At 34.9% G+C, this 17,877-nt stretch overlaps 1 protein-coding gene across 4 annotated transcripts in view; it reads right to left on the bottom strand.

Annotated features, from left to right (window-relative positions):
• The window catches only part of STXBP5L (syntaxin binding protein 5L), a gene marked incomplete at both ends in the record, with an annotated part of 294,065 nt that overhangs the window by 123,098 nt on the left and 153,090 nt on the right, over positions 1-17,877 (bottom strand). For all 4 annotated transcript variants that reach the window (XM_080695519.1, XM_080695521.1, XM_080695520.1 and 1 more), the window contains 4 exons: positions 6,120-6,187; positions 7,041-7,188; positions 10,405-10,477; positions 15,484-15,638. In XM_080695519.1, coding sequence (XP_080551645.1) covers positions 6,120-6,187; positions 7,041-7,188; positions 10,405-10,477; positions 15,484-15,638 — 444 coding nt within the window. The remainder of the gene's footprint in view (positions 1-6,119; positions 6,188-7,040; positions 7,189-10,404; positions 10,478-15,483; positions 15,639-17,877) is intronic.

Genomic DNA, 17,877 nt, shown 5'->3' with positions numbered 1-17,877 from the left:
TCTTCCTCTTTCTCTCTCTCTCTCTCTCTCTCTCTCTCTCTCTCTCTCACTCTCTCTCTCTCTCTCTTTTGGTGGTACTGGGATTCCTGGAAACCCTTCTACCTCTGGGCTATACTCTCGGAGACCTATTTTTCTTATATTTTTATTTGAAAACAGGGACTCTTAAGCCAGCGAGGCTGGCCTCTAAACTGTGCGATCCTCCTGTCTCTGCCTCCTAAGAATGGGAATTACAAGTGTGAGCCACCAAGCCCGGCGTTCTTTGATTTTTTTTTTTTTTAATGAGAGAGCAGTACATGTCTTTTGCGAAAGCTGGGACCCCAAATATCTAGGGGCAATGAGTTTTGCCTTCCCTGCAAAGGCAGAGGTCCACAGCTTCACTTTGAAGAGCAGGCTCTGCTGCTCCATGTGCACCCTGGCCTCCCACTCTGCACAGAGCACAGTGGCCATGAGGGCTGATGACTCCCAGAACATGCAGTTTAGCAGCCCATTATGGCTACGCGGGGCTCCCTCTGAAACCCCCCAAACCCTTTTACCACTTAGCATGTTGTCCAGAATTCTTAAGCATGTGTGGTACAAGCAGTCTACTTTTGGGAAGATTGCCTCAAAAGTTCAAGGTGGACTGGACTGGGTCTGTCTGCCCCTCCAAATTCTGGTCATGTCTGCCCCTCCAAATTCTGGTCACCACCACTGCCGCTGCCATCACTGCCATCTTAGTTCTCTCCTGAACACCTTTACCACACAGTTTGTTTTCCAGAATTCCTGAACATGTGCGGCACAGTCTACGTTTGAGAATATTTCTTTTTTTTTTTTTTTTGGTGGTACTGGGGTTCCTGGAAGCCCTTCTACCTCTGGGCTGGGCTACACTCCCAGACCCATTTTCCATATTTTTATTTGGAAACAGGGTCTCTTAAGCCAACATGGCTGGTTTTGAACCTGCGTGATCCTGTCTCCGCCTCCCAAGCGCGGGGATTACAAGCGTGCGCCACCACGGCCGGTGAGGATTATTTCTTTAAAATTATGAGGTGGACTGGATTCAATCTCTGCCTATACCAAATACTGACCACCACTGCCACTGCCACAGCCATCTTGGTTCTCTTCTGAGCACATTATTCACACAGCATGTTGTCCCAAATTCCCGAGAGTGTGAGGTGGTAGCATTCTACCTTTGGGACAACTTCTTCAAAAGATCAAGGTGGATTGAATTAGATCTCTGCCTCTTCTGAATACTGGCCGTTGCCATTGCTATTACCTCCACTATCTCAATTCTCTCCCAAACACTTTTCCCATACTGCATGTTGTCCAGAATTCCTGAGCATGTGCAGTGGTAGCACTCTACCTTTGGGGCAATTTCTTCAGAAGATCAGGGTGGGTTGGATCAGATCTTTGCCTCTCCCAAATACTAGCCTCCACAGCCACCACCTCCGCTGCTGCTGCCACTGCTTTCCTTCTGGTTATCTGCTGAGCTCTTTCCTTACATGATATCATGTCCAGAATTCTTAAGTATGTGCTGCAGGAGAAGTCCCCTTTGTGGGGATTTTTTTTCCCAAAGAACTTTTCCCAAAAGTTCCAGGTGAATTGGATAGGTATTGTCTGCATCTCTTGAATCCTGGCTGCCGCTGCCGCCATCTTGGCCCCTCTCCAATATATATATATATATATATATATATATATATATATATATATATATATATATATATGTGTGTGTGTGTGTGTGTGTGTGTGTGTGTGTGTGTGTGTGTGTGTGTATGTATGTATGTATATGTATATGTATATGTATATATAGAGAGAATATTTTAATAAGAGAAGACAGAATGTGTGTTTTGAAGAGGTTGTAGGATCGAGCACTCAGCAGCAATCAATTTTATCTCCGCACAAGAGCAGAGGCCACAGCCTTACTGTTAGAGCAGGATCTGCTGTTCCGAGCGCAATAAGAAGCCCAGCACAGCATAGCAGAGTGCGGTGTCCAGGCGCTCTGAGTTCCCTGGGATGCAGGGCTCTGCTTCCTGCCCGGTGCTGCTGGGCTCCCTCTACCATGTCCGGATCATTTTTCTTACAAGGTATGTTGTTAAGAATCCCCAACATGCACAGCTGAAGCGGTCTTTTCTCTAATCTCTTCTAGATTGTTCTTCCAAGAATCACTTTTCTTGTGTGGCATTTGCCTCCTTGTCATCTTGCTTCTAATTCTGCCGTTATCCACTCTCTCTCCTGTATTCTCCTGTATTCTAGATAGGAAGTCAGGACTAGGAAATGTCTCCTTAAGTTGTCCCAATCAGATATTAAACCAAAATCTGGTGTCCAGGGCTTCTCTGAGGAATGCATGTGCTTTTTGGCGACTGCAACTGTGGCCACCGCCATCTTGACCCTCCTATCCTTTATTCTGAAACAGGGTCTCACTGAGTTCCAAAAAGCCTCAGTAAGTAGCTGAGGCTGTCTGCAAACTGTGATCCCCCCGTCTCAGCCCCCGTCTCAGCCTCCTGAAAGCTGGGATTACAAGCATACACCACCATGCCCGGCTTTTCCTTGACATTTCAATATTCTATTCTTGGCTCTGAGCTTGCTTTCAGTATTGCAGCTTCCAATGTGGATTCAAGAGTTCCAATAATACTTTTGTAAAGTTAGTATCTATGTGGAGAATAAAGAATCTTCCTATTCCACCATTTAACTGATGATATTCTCCATTAATTCCTTTTTTTTATAGTTGTCTTCCCACCTTTTATTTACCTGTCAATACTGATTTATTTGAAGTGAGGGAGATCCCCTGTTGTTTTCAAGAGTTTTTTCTTAGTGTTGAGTGTTCAGATACTTGACTATGATGTATCTTGATATAAATTTCTTGAGGTTTGCTCAGCTTCTTGTATCTATCAGTTAATTTCTTTTGCTAAATGTTGGTAAGATCTTAGCCATTACTGTCTTGAATAGCTTTTCAACCCTGCCCTCAAAGTTCTCTTTCATCTCACTTGACTTCCACTGACACAGAAGGTTGGGAGTGGTGGCTCCTTATTACTGCTAGGTAGTGGTGGGAATTGTGGCTCTCATTCTCTACTGACACCAGCAGATAGGGATTTTGCAAAGTGGAACTGAAAGCTCAAGAGCTCTACTATGCCTTCTCTGACATTGTGGGTAAGTTGGAAGATGTCATTATAACCTGATAATGGTAAAAGTCTAGGTTTTTCACATGGTCTTTGCTAAAGTGGGTTAGAGTAAAGCCAGTTTGTATGTATTTCTGTTTTTATGGGTTGTTTAACTCAAGTAGATAATATTGTAAAAGTTTTGTGTATTGATAAGGTACCTGTTCTTCATCCTTGGCTAAAGAGAGGTTGATTTTTTTTTCTATGTCCATTCACAGTTCCAGGTTACCAGCTTCTTCATTCCCAATTCTGAAATATGTGAGACACACATAAGACTGAAAAAGCTTACCACTATGCTGTTCTTTGGGACTTGGGCGGTCTAGTCAGTCTGGTGTCTTTCCACATTTCCCAGTCATCTTAAATTTGTCTTAAGTAACATGCAGGGTTTTTAGTTGTAATTAGTGGGAAAATTTAGGGAAAATACTTTTTCTACATCTTCTTATTAACAAAATTCTGTATTATCTTTTAGAGATTCTGTTTATCTTTAGTTATATTAAAACATTTACATTAGAGTATAAAGTAGTGATATTTGTAGTGCTACAAGTTTCATTTTTTGTTTATTTTTGTGGGTTTTTTCAGTACTAGGGATTGAATCCCGGGGCATTTTACTTCCAAGATATATTTTTTAAAATCTCCTTAGCCCTATTTTTTTTTTATTCTGTATTTTGAAACAGGTTCTCATTAAGTTGGGGAGTGCCGAGATTACTTTCTTCTCCTCAGCATCTGCGTGAAGAATTTCCCACGCAGGAAATTGGCTGGCTTCAAGGAGGTGGAGCCCTGAGGGGAAGTGTTGTCTCTGGCCTAAGTACTCCCCCACTCTTAGATATTCTTTCATAACTATTATTCTTTTGGTAATGATTCTTTTAACTTTGCACACGAATTGCTCTGGTGATGTAAGATCAGGACTGTGAGAGAAACTGAGTCCGTGAAAAAATAAATTTTCTAGTAATTTGTCTAAGCCTCTAAATGCCCTCAGCTTTGCTCAAATGGTAATAAAATCTAATTAGAATTCAAATGCCCTCAGCTTTGCTCAAATGGTAATAAAATCTAGTTAGAATTCAGATGCAGTGGAAGCATTCCAGTCACAGCAATTACAAACACAGATTTCCCCTCTATCTCTGACCTTCATTCTAATCATTAACTTACAGTAAAAGCATTGAGTCAGCTGAAACCATTAGCCCTAAAAGGGAGGCAACTGTGCCTCTGTTTACCCCCTCTCCTTGTGATCCTGCCTAGATACAGAGAAGATAAACTTTGTGTGTAACATCAAAGCAGCCTAGTTGAGGAGCAGCTAATACTGCCGAATACAATAGAGCCGAAGGCTAGGAAGATTCTTGACCTTTACACCCAGTATGTGTGCTTCCCGAAACAGGGAGGTGCCACATGGCTAAGAAATGGATATGTCAGAACAAAGGACAGATATAATAAATGTGTAAGTGTGAAAGAAAGGAAATATGGTGAGAATAAGAAAGCATTTTTGTATGAAGAAGAGCTTATCCTAAGATTGTCCCAAATGGGAAAGAGAGAATCAGGGTAATCAGAAAAGAAAAGGAAGTTGCAGAGGGTCAGTGATAGGAATATGGATTATTAAAAGAGAAATAGGCTTCTAATAAGCCTATCGTTTGAGGAAAAGTGCTCAGCAGCTAGAGAAGTACATCTGACAACTAAATCTAAAAACTTCATGTTATTTTTTGCTGTCTACCTGCTAAACTGTGTTGTGAGCTTGCTTAAGCTTTCAGACTTTAGAAGGTAATGCAGATGAAACCTGGGAGACCTCCATCGCATCCCCCTGGATTGCCATATCTCCCCATGCCTGCCATATGGACTAAGCCCTAGGAATGGAAAGTTCCAAAGAAAAGTTAAAGAAGATTCCATGAGAGGCCGTATTCTCCAAACCCTGGGCGTGGCTGTGTCTTCTGGAATTTGCCCTTTGGAGCCGCCTGTCTGCAAGGGCAGTGGGCTCAAAGGCAGGGGGTTGGATTCCCGGACTAGTTTTTTTTTTTTTACTTTGTTTACATGTCCTTCACTATTGATTTATGGTGATTACACTCCTTTCTTCTTTTTTTACTATTAATCTCACTGGTAAAGAATATAAATTTTCTGGGTTCTTGTAATAAAGTGTCAATTGCGCAAGAGGCTTTTGTCCATGTCAGATTCTTTCCCGGAGTGCCGTGAATAGGAACTTAAAGGAATTTATTTCATAAAAGGGAAAGAATTGCTGCAGATAAGTGGCTGCAGAACTGCACCTGAATCCTTTGCCCATCTTTCTGAGAAAATCGATCTCGAGCATATTCAGTGCTGGATTTATTATTCCCGACTGAGCCAGTCTGCTGCAGGGGAGGGCCTAAGTAGCTGAGGGTGGCAATGAATTTGCAATCCTCCTGTGTCTGCCTTTCATATGTAGGGATTACAAGGGTACGCCACCATACCTGGCTTTGTTTCTGTTTTTTAGTACAAGGGATTGAACCCAGAGACTTTCTACCCAAGAGCCACATCTTTAGCCCTTTTTATTGTTTTATTTTGAAACAAGGTCTCATTAAGTTGCTAAGGGTCTTGATAATTTGCTGAGGCTAGCCTTGAACCTGTGATCCTCCTTTCTCAACCTTTCAAGTACTGGGATTAGAGTTGTGTGCCATCAGGCCAAAATGAAACATACTTTACATATCCATTTTATGGAAGGTATTAAAGCACTGATTCCTGTTTTTGGCAGGAATTAAGGGATTCTGGTAAGGGCCTTTCTAAAGTTAATATTCCATGATTTCTACATGACAACTTTTCTGATTAATTTCTGATGATTTTTCCCCTTGACTTTCTTCTACTGATATAACATATAAATAATTTATTTTGTTATAATTATTTGTTACAAATAGTTTGATTCTATATTTTTATCTTAAGCTGTTAGTCTGCATACAGCACAATTATAAAAAGGGGTCAAGACTCAACAAACATCATTTGTTAATGTATTGATAACTCACAAAGCTTCCCACTTACCCAGTAATAATAATTTCTGGATATGTTTGTGCTCCAAGGTTCCAAGCTCCTCCAGTGATTGGCCATTCCTAAATATATGATCCAGGAAAAATGTATAAATTTAATATTCTAAGTGTTAATGATTTAGAAAGTTAGAACATTTAAAATAAAAGTCTTGCTTAAAATTAAATAGATATAAAGTAATCAAGGAAAAGGTGTATAGCTAATCTTCTCTTTCATTGAATACACTCCTCTCTAAAGGCATAATTAAATTTCATTTAAAATAGAGAAGTATTTTTAATTTACAAATACAACGTTGCCACATGAGTCACATAGCCTGTGTGCCAACATACTATTCTGGTGCCATTTGGAAAGAATATTGTGTTAGTAGTGCCTCTTAGGGTTGTTCATACAATAGACCTGAGAAAATAATAGAAATCACAATAGATGGTCCATGACAATTGAAAATTAAAAATATTTAAATCTTGTGGTAGTTATAACTAAGGGACTTTTAGAATGTAATTAACAAATGATTTAAACTTATGTTTTCTAAATCATTAACTAATAAAGATAAACTAGGAAGAAATGACTTGAATTTCTTAGAAAGTAATAATTTATCTAAAACAATTAAAGGTTATATAGCTCATGATTCTAATGTATGTTAGTTTAAATACATACTTAGTAAATAAAGATACATGTCAAGTATATCTTAGTATGCAATTAAATACTTAATGCATTAGAAGTATATATTCTTACAGGCTTAATATTATGTAGTATTTAGAAAATTTAGATTTCAAAAGTTATATCTTAGATAAATACCAGTTTCATAGTTTAATTTAACTTAAGTTCTATTATATGGAAAATCAAAAAATAAAACAATAGAAAAAAGTACCACTATATGATATGAAAACAAGAAACATTGCTTATAGTTTCTACTTTTACCTTATTACTGTATCCTTGTTTTTTATGTTTGACTCCTATAGAATAGAGTATTAAAATCAAATCTGGAGGGCAGTCAGCAAAATATGCTGTACATGTAACTGGTGATTCATGAATGTCCACGGGATATGGATTTTCAAAGATTGGGAAACTGATAGATAAAAAATATATTAGCGTCATTTTAGAAACATAAAAGTATGAAATAATTTTCATAAAGACCTAAATAAAATACTTCTAAACAATTATTATGAACTTCACTTAATTGTTTGTAGGCTAGAATCATATGAACAGAAAGTTCTTTTTAAAATCATTATCTATACAATATAGTATATATACCAGTAGAAATTTATTTGAATCAATTCATTTTTTCACAGACTTACATCTCACAGTGACATATCTTTGTAATATGAATACAATGAATTAAACTGAAAAAATGCAACAAGCTCCTTTAGTTACCTTATTAAAAGTATATCAACTAGGCATTTAATATAAATATTTATGTACTATAACTAATAAAATATCAATACATTTTGATGTTTTTCAAGTAAAGGTAATATATGGGCACATTTTTTGCAAAAGTAACTTAAAAATATGCATCGTGTGTAGTATGTGTATATGTAATTGTGTATATTTAAAATACCATTTCTTATATAAACTAGAGAACATAGCTGGAGTGAAGACTTATAGATAAAATAAACATTAAGTTTACTGTAACTTTTAAAAAGGGCATGAATACAGAATCAAAGAAATTCTTATAGCTATACTATATTGATAACTTTTCATGTATTAGTACAACAAAAAAATGGATATCATTCCATGCTATGTCTGTTTTAGGTCTATGTGATCATAAAACTTGTGATATGTTTTTATACATAAACATATCAAAGTCAATTACAAAGCCAAACATTAAAATGAGGGAGAGGGGATGAAATGGAATGGGAATTGGAGAACGGCTGCATGTATGCCTCTACCATCTTGTACCTCATTAAGACGTATGACTACAATGCACCAATAAAAATAAATAATGTTTTATACTAGGCATAGGGGTTATCATTAAAAAGTTTTCACATGTTATTACTAAGAACTTTAAAATATTAGAAATTTAGTCAAACCTCCAGAGACTATAGTGTGGGGTGGTTGGGGGGGGGGGTGTTGAAGCATATGTGGGTATTGGGCAGGAGTTTTCTTTCTTGCAATTTGAAATGCTACAGAGGGTATAGTATCCTAGATAAGGATAGTAGTATATTTAAAATCAAGTGGAAAGGAGCAAGTCATAGTAAATGGCAAGCAGGTTAAACTGAATAGATCAGAAATTCTGGTTCAGACTACAAATTATTAACATTCCTAAGATTGAAGAGTTTGAAATAAAATGAATATTACAAAGCCTGTAAGAATATATACTTCTAATGCATTAAGTATTTAATTGCATACTAAGATATACTTGACATCAAGTCTAGACCTACATCTTGGAGTTTGATAATAGCAAGAGGTGACAATGATAGGCTCCTGACATGGTGAACAATATTGTGAAAATACTTGAAAAAATTATTTCAGTATATTGGCAGAGTATGCATAAATATATTGAAGAAACAAAAAATAACTAAAATTTATTATATGTATTTAAATTTAAAAATGCAAACTGTTGCTGTGGAAATTAAATGAAGATATAACTCTAAGAAACAAAGGAAAAAAATATATATACCCCAATACTTGCATTCATGTCGAGGATTAAATAAAAAGAAAGAAAAAAAAAGAAGGAAGGAAGGAAGTCCAAAGTTACAACTTTTTTTTAACACTGAAGATAGCTGAGAGGTATCTATTTAGAGGGAAAAAGAATATACAATAAAATGGGAATGTTACATAAATTTTAAAACAGTGATAAAAAGGTGAAATGTTAGATAAAAACTTGTGAACCAAATCTCAATACACATATTTAACATAGGGTAATGAGAAGTACAAGAATAAATATATAGTAAATTTCATGTTATATATATTTTGCTATGATAAAAAATAAATGAAAATATAAATGCATATACCAAAGAAACTAAGTATTAAAGGTAAAGTATAGTGGGCTTGGAGGATATTAAATAATTATACAGGTATGAGGAACCAACAAATATAACATGAAAAGAAGAATTGAATAATAATTGAGATGAGAATATTATATTTAACTAAAGTTATATTAGAACTTCTTAGAGAAAGAAGCATAAATCCTGACATGTACAAAAATTAATAAAGTTTAATGTTAAGCCAGCTAGTAGAATTCATAGTTATGATAATCCTATAGCCAAAACCCTCTCTTTCAAAATAGTAACATATTATACGATGTATATCAGCATAAAGAAAAGTATTGGCTCCTACATTTATAAACTAAATAGAAAGTAGAATTCAGACTATAATTTATCTAAAAAGATTAGTCAGAATATAACTCTATGTGATGACACAATCTCTCTTTCATGGAACCTATAATTTAGAAGAGAGACCATCTTTAATAACACATGAAAAATTGTATCTATCAAAGCTATAAAGTGAGGAATGTGGGGGCTATCAGAGCTCATAACAGTATATTTGACCAAATTATATAGGTAATAAAAGTGATACCCAAGTTGAGATTCCTAAGATGCTAATAAGGAGAAAAAGAAAAAAATTATTCCAGGTAGAATGGAGAGAATGCACAAAATTCTGCTGTGGATATAAGATCAAGGTTAAAAGATAAGTGGGTCTAGAACATATTTTAATTAAGAAAAGTTAGTTTCATTCCTATCATATTTATAATGCAAATGTGTACCCTAAGACAGGGCCCATCAGTTTAAAGTCCTCTTTTATTATCAGTATAAAAAACAGCACCACTGTAAGCAATAGTCTGTTTGTTTCAATTGCCCACAATAATATAAAAGAAAGGAAAAGAAGGCCCACATCTTTTCTGTCTCCAAAATGCTAGTTCTATATTGTCTGCTGCAGTAGTCCAATAAATAATTTTATTTTCCTTTACTCAATTTTCCTTCAGACAATTAGCAAATGGCTAGCTGTTATGTTATACAAGTTTTTATAGCCATTTTTTATTTTTGCTTAGTAAAGTGGCAGAAATGTGATCCATTTTGTGTTGAGTCTCCAAATGCTTCTGTGAAAACATTAATTGCTATCTTTAAGATGTCTTAAAATTTTCAGTTATTCAATCTTCTCTGTTTTACTTTTCATCATTTAACTGAACTGCAGTTCTGTTATTTTAGCAAAACAATTTTCATATAAGTAGAACTTACAATCCAAAGAATACTAATACCAATTATGTAAAATGTGCTCCTGCATTTTAATTATAGTAAATATACTTTTTAAAGAGTTGGCATTAATCTGCATATTGATAACTTACTTGCTTTGTGTCAGATCAACCACAATGAGATCTTTCTCCAAAAGTACTACAACAGCATAGGGTTCTTGAAATTCTACAAGTAGAAGTAAAAAAAAAAAAAAAGATAAGTTTTCATATACATACTTTATAAAAATCATAAAAACTGCATTTCCTTTATCTCCTATACAAATGTTACATACTTTATAAAAATTACAAAATTGCATTTTCTTTATTTTCTATACAAATGTTATTTAAACGTTACATTCTAGGTATGTAAGTTAGTGTTACATACCTAGAACAAGCAGAAAGTACAAGGATAGTCTAACGTTTTTTAGTTTCTAAAATCCAACCTTCCCTTCATCCTTTCTTCTCTATTTCTTCTCTTCCTTCTTCCAATATGTTTAAGAAACTATTTTAAAAACAAGACTGAAAAGGTACTCTTTCTCATGGAGTTTACATTCTAGGGATATTTACAAACAAGTAAAGAAATAAGAAAAATTCAAGAAAGTAATGTGAGCTATGGAAAAACAAGGATGATGATGTGAAAATGATTTGTTTGGAGGAGGAAGTGTGCTGATTTAGTAAAAATCAAGAATGGCATTTCTTACTATTTATAATTAAGGACTAATAAGGAACGTTATGGTGAAAGAGTTATTCTCCATCTAAGAAAGAAGTATTTATAAGCATATTTTGTGGACATATTTTATTGTCAGAGCTAGAGCAGGTATTGTTATTTTTTAATTTTACAGAGAAAAGCTGAAATCCAAATTAAGAGATTGGCACAAGGTTGCACAACTAGTAAATAAGGTGAAATTTTAACCTAAGCCTTCTAATTCTAAATTTCATTTTGTTTTCATTATACCAGCAGCTTCAACTATCTCATTTGAGAATCTTTAATCCTAGAAACAATAATCACTTGGCAAAGTTTTGTTCAAAGGATTCTAGTCTTGGATTGAAAACTGAAATATTGGAAGAAAAAGCCTTCAAAATCCTGTCAGACTTGAGACGCTACAGTGCCTTTTCAGGTTGGTTTGAATTTGTATGCAGATGAGAGAAAAACTGGAAAAGAAACACACAAACAAAAACCTGGGAAAGAGTAGGCAAGCACTAGTGCTTTGTACATAAATATCTATGTGAGAGTCTACAGTCTGCATATTGTTTGCTATTCAACCATTTCTCAAATTGAGAATGTCTCTCTTCTCCCTTGTCTTTAGGGTTTTAAGTTTTTCAAGATGGTTTCTGATTTTCAATTTGAAGAACAACTGGGTTTCATATGACTAGCTATTTCCTCTTTGTCCTCTCTCCCTGAAACATCACTGGTTAGGAAGTAGTGCTACCAAAACGAAACAGGTGAGACACTTGCATGTATGAACTAGAGGCATGATTAATCATAATTTGAGGCAAATAACATGTTTCAGATCATTGTTCCTTTTTTACAAATAACAAAAATTGGCAGCAGAAGTTTCACTTTTGTAGAAATACCTTGTGTACTGTGATGACTAGTGGACAAAAACTTTTCTTAGGAGTCAATGATGGGTTCAGTTTCATGTCTACTGTTGACTAAAAGATTGATCTTGGGAAAATTAGCTAACTTCTTTCACCTTCAATTCCTTTGCCCACTGCAATAGCACAATAAAAACTACCTTAGATTGTTAGGAAGATTAGATGAAACAATGTATATGAAGATGTTTAATGCAAAGCCTGCCACATATTAGGTGTACAGTAATAGATGGAACCTGTACTATTCCTTCTATTAGATTGTTTATTTCAGTCTTTAAACCCTGGCCCCCAACAAGGTAAAAAGGTGTCATAATTACTGTTTTCCCAAAGAGAAATGTATTATTTGGGGGTGGGGCTTGAAAAGGACTAGATACAACTAAATCTAGATATAAAGTTGAAATATTCTGATTATTTTTTATTAGTTATTATGGGAAATTCCCTCCAAGATAAAAACATTAAATCATTTTTTAAAAAAAAACAAGTTGAATTGTTATGGCAATAAATGATTAAGCAATATTATAAACACTAATAACTTTAACTTATACACAACATTTATCATTATGTGGCTGTAAAGAAGAATGAAATTCCATACTTACTAACATTAAATGATAATTAAAATGTATATTAAGTTAAAAAGTATAATACAGGACAGTTCATAGAATATTCTACCGTTTGTACAAGAAGTTGACAATATATACTTAAATAAATGAGTACACATGCATATGCATAGATTATTTGTAGGAGAATAAATAAGAAATCTAGTAACATTAGTTTCCTCTAGAAAGGCAGTAAGAAACTTTCTATTATGTACTTCTGTGTGTTGTAGGCTTTCTTTATTGGAATTTTGGTGTATTAAGTATTTTGAGAGTTAAAACACATTTAAATAGTTAATAAAACACATTTATATTTCACTAAGTTAAACTACTTCCCCTAGTCACTGACAAGTGAGAAGCTCAATCCCCATTACCAGTTTTCTAAAAAACAAAGATTTGTGTATGTGTCTTAGAAGTGAACAGGCATTGCTATAGTACATTTATACCTTATAAAACATCATTAGAAATTATCCTAACATCTCTACCGATGTGAAGAAATTTATTTACACACAGACATGTAATGTTTAATCTTTGCAACCCCACATTCCCAGTTTCTATTGCTTCCCTTCTCTTCCTTCCTTCCCTTCCCTTTCCTTTCCTTCCTTCCTTCCTTCCTTCCTTCCTTCCTTCCTTCCTTTTTCGCTTTCTTTTTCTTCTTTCCTTTCTTTTATTTCCTTCCTCCTCCTTCTTCTTTCATATCTCTCTCTCTCTCCCTCTCTTTTCTTCTCCCTCTCTTTCCCCTCTCCCCTCTCTGTTTACTGAGGATTGAACCCAGGGGTATTCTATCCATTAACTATACCCACAGCTCTTTTTATTTTCAAATAAATAAATTTATTAAGTTGCTGAGGGTCTTGATATGTTGCTCAGGCAGGCCTCAAACCTGTGATCCTCCTGTCTCAGCCTCACAAGTACTGGGAATACAGGTGTGTCCAACTATGCCTGGCTACCTCAAGGCTCTTAGTAGAATGTATTTTTCTAATTGCAGTCTTTGGTACTTTATTCCTTTTGTTCAGTCTTTCTATGTTTCTTAATTATCCATTCTCATAACTCCAAAGAATATTTATGTTCTGATGATTCATGAATAAATGGCTGTAAAAACTTTTTTTCTTTTTCTGTTGTCTAAACAACTCCTGACTCTGTTTTACCTTTCTCTTTCCAAACACTGTTATGACTGTGCGTGAAACCACTATTCTTAAAACATGGCGTATTCACTGACTTATCTGTTATGCCACTCTCTAATCTAGTTAGTCACCAAATTTAGTGGGGTTTCCTCAGTCAATTCCTTCAGGCAGCACCCTTTTTCAGGCCTTGACCATTTTAAACATACATTATTAAAAAAGTCTATCGGTTGCAATCTGAAACTTAAAATTTTAGTGTGTCTCTTCAAACCTGCATACTCCTTTTGGGAAAATCTCATGAATTAGTGTTTTTTTTTTTCATCTTAGTATTTTCCCCAAATTCCTCTATAGCTTCCTATTTCCAAACATCTCTAAAAGACTTTCAAGGATTTTTTCTTTTTGTAATTGGATCTCACTCCAGAAAAAATCAAATTCTCTAAAACTTTTACTCAATATACCCTCTAAGGTCTATCTAAATCTTATTTCTCTGCTGAACTTCAGATAAATATTATAGTCATAAGCCATTCAGCCTATACATTCATACATTATTTATGCTCTGAATATATAACCCAGCATTTAATTAAGGTCTCTCATTACTTCAACCAAAGTCACAATTATCTCTTTTATCTGATCAGATGTTATGCAATTTGACATCAAAAATCAGTTTCATATTTCATCTGTATGTTCAATAAGCCCTTGTAATATTGAGGACATGGAAGCATTCAATGAATATTTGTTGACTAACAGGATAGGTAATATGTCCCTACTAACTGCAAATAAAGTGCTACAATGATTTTTATTTCATCTTTTAAATATGAAACTAAATAATTTTAAAGAAATAAATATATTTAGTAATAAAATTCACAATATACATATCTTCATTGTTTACAAAGTATATTAATTTGACCTTCCAATAATCATGTGGAGACAGTATAATTTTTCTCTTTATATAAATGACAAATTAAACTCCTAAATGTAAAATATCTTGCTAAATTTTACATAGCTGAACTAAATGCTAAACTCAAGTATTTTTTCTCATTTCTAATGCTCTTTCCCTACTTCTATATGTTTCCTCTTGAAAATGTAGTAATGTGTATATATATATATATATATATATATATATATATATATATACACACACACACACACATTATATATGTATGTCCTTTCACCAATACACTTTTATTTCATTTTATGTTTTTGTCCTCACTTTTAAATTTCATTTAAATATTTTGTCACTATTAGATTTCATTAAACAGTTTACATGACTTTAGATTAGTTTTATTTTTATAAAGTGTCTTTATTTACATTCAGGTTTATAAAAATGTGCATGCATCTCTCCTTCCAAAGGTCTTTCTGACTAAAAATTCTTAAAATTGAAATAAATCACTAACCACACATCAGCAATCCTAGAGTAATCAGATGTGCTGCAGTAGCATCTGAAGCAAAGCCAGATGTGGAACAGATGCAGCACCACCAGAGTTACAGATCACTGATATCAGGTAAGTGCTTTAACTTTGATTGGCTTTGGGATGGGATGGGTGAAGCTGGTCTAGGAGAGACTATTAGGAGACCTCAGTTTCCCCCAAGTGATTTCACCCTGGCCCCCTATCGGACCCTCCCAGCTCAGCTTCCACCATCCTTATCAAAGTTTAAAGCACTTACCTGACATTAGAACCTGAAACGCCAGCACTGCTGCACTACATCTGTATTACTTCCCGTTTGTCAAGTAGGTACAATTGCAGAACCTGCTCCAGCACCTGTAGCTCACAGTGTACCACAGTGGATATCTGCTGCCAAAACTGAAAATATTTAGCCTTAATTTTGTTAGGAACGTGTCATTTCAAAAATTATTTTTCAACATTAATAGTTTCATTTTAGTTACTTACCATTTGGATAAGGTGTTTCACATAAAGTTAGAAATTCAACAATAGGATGATCCATTTCAAGCACTGTAATTGCTTTTCCATGCATGATGGTTAAACTAGGTCTTCTGCAAGCTTTGTCATAGGACAGCCCACCAGAAAATATTATGAATGGTTCACTACATGGGAAAAAAAATTAATAAGAATGAGAAATCCTCTAAGATAACACAAAACCAAAGGACTGAGCCCTTAAAGAATAGGTTTGCATTTTTCTTTTCTGGATGTGTCTTCTAAACATTATTATAACTAATGAATAAATGTAAGGATGTGGAGTGGGGTTGGGGAAAGTCACTGAGGCTGAGGAAATTGAAGGTGCTCACTGACTCTCAAAGGACATCTTCACATAATTGGTTCCCACACTCTATAGAAGTACCATCAGTTTATGTCAGAATATCTGATAAACTAGTTGGCATGTGGGGCTCCAAATTAAAATCTATAAAAGATAAGAAAGTTAAATTTCAATGCATAATGATATATGATGTGAAAAGCTCAGAGGGTAACATGGAAACTCTGGATAAAGAGTTCCTGTGGGAAGGAGATTATGATAAAAAGATGGGGTGAGGTAATAACTGAAGGAAAAATACTTAACCAAAAATAAATATGATCTTCTCAAAGCTATCTATTTATCTTGCTCAAGGAATTCAGAGAAAAAATTTAGTCCATTAGTTTGCAAAATAGAGAGCACAGTGAGGTTGAGGTTGAAATGTCTCGTTTTTTGTTTAGTTCTGTTTTGTCTTTTGTGTGGCACCGGGCATTAGACCCAGGGGCATTGTCTCTCTGAGCTACACCCTCTGCTCAATTTTATTTATTTTTTGTGGCATTTTACCTCTGAGCTAACCTGCCCCCCAATTTTATTTCTTATTTGGAAACAGAGTCTCACTAAGTGTTGTGGAGGCTGGCTTCGAATCTTTGATCCTCCTGTCTCAGCCTCCAAAGTACTGGGATTACAAGCATGTGTTACCATGCCTGGCTGAAATGCTTATAAACCATTATAGCTGTATGAAAATTATGAAATAGATTCAAAAGTTTTATTTTTTCAAATCAATACTTATGTATATTTAGTATGTGTGTTCATATAGTAAAAATTGATATGAATTATTTTGAAAAAGCAAATACCAAATTTAAAATATTATTTTACGCCGGGTGTGGTGGCGCATGCTTGTAATCCCCGTGCTTGGGAGGCAAAGACAGGAGGATCGCACAAGTTCGACGCCAACCTCGTGCGCTGACTTAGGAGACCCTGCTTCCAAAAATAAAAAAGTATAACATAGGTCTGGGAGTGTAGCCCGGAGGTAGAAGGGCTTCCAGGAACCCCAGTACCACCAATAAATAAATAAATAAATAAATAAATAAATAAATAAATAAATAAATAATTTTCCAAGTAAAATTTTTGAAAGAACATCTTTTATTATATCAATTTCTTTGAGAATATGCTTCCCTAAATAATTAGCTTCCTATTTGCTAAACTAAAAAATTCACTTATTTCTAGAAATTATAAGATTTCCTCCTCTCTTCCATTTTGTATTGTACATAGTACCAAACAATTGCTAATCATATGCTGGCTATAACAATAGCAACAACAACAACAACAACAAAAGGTGTTTTAAAACTTTCTATCAGCCAGGCGTGGTGGCGCACGCTTGTAATCCCCGCAATTGGGAGGCAAGTCAGGAGTATCGCGCAGGTTTGAAGCCAGCAGCTCTGGCTTAAGAGACCCTGTTTCCAAATTTATAAAAGTATAAAAATAGGTCTGGGAGTGTAGCCCGAAGGTAGAAGGGTTTCCACGAACCCCAGTACCACCAAAAAAAAAAAGTTTGTATCAAAATTTACATATAAAATGCCTATATTAGTTTTTCTTTAGGATTCTGCCTTAATGTTTTGATTTAAATGCTTAAATTTTAATGAAAATAAGCAAAAATACTCATTTCTTTTCCCTGAGTCTTGTATTTATTTGAACGATGACTTTGAAGCAATGATTTGACTTAGTAAATGACCAACCCACTAATGGTGGTACTAAGAAACATGTTTGCTATTCTTTGAAAACCTATGCCTCCTTATATCCTAAAATACCATGTTGTAAACTGTTTTCTCTAATATGTGAAAGCTAGGGAGAAATGGGTAACAGGAGCAACTCTAGATGAAGAAGGAGATCCTACAGAGGAGCAAATAAGGTGACCTGAGGGGATGGAAGGGGGGAAGAGGAAAACTCTCTAAAGCACATGATGTACTTAAACATATCAATCACTAAGCCAAGCATGGGAAGGAATGTAAGGGAGGGAATTGGCTGGGGACTGGGTAAGGGCTAATTGGGTGATGTGTGCATGTATGTCTACATAAGTCTTTTATCCCATTAAGATG

Source organism: Muscardinus avellanarius, assembly GCF_963383645.1.
Source record: "Muscardinus avellanarius genome assembly, chromosome: 5".
NCBI classification, from domain to species: Eukaryota; Metazoa; Chordata; class Mammalia; order Rodentia; family Gliridae; genus Muscardinus; species Muscardinus avellanarius.
This window is presented reverse-complemented; position numbering and strand designations above follow the sequence as displayed.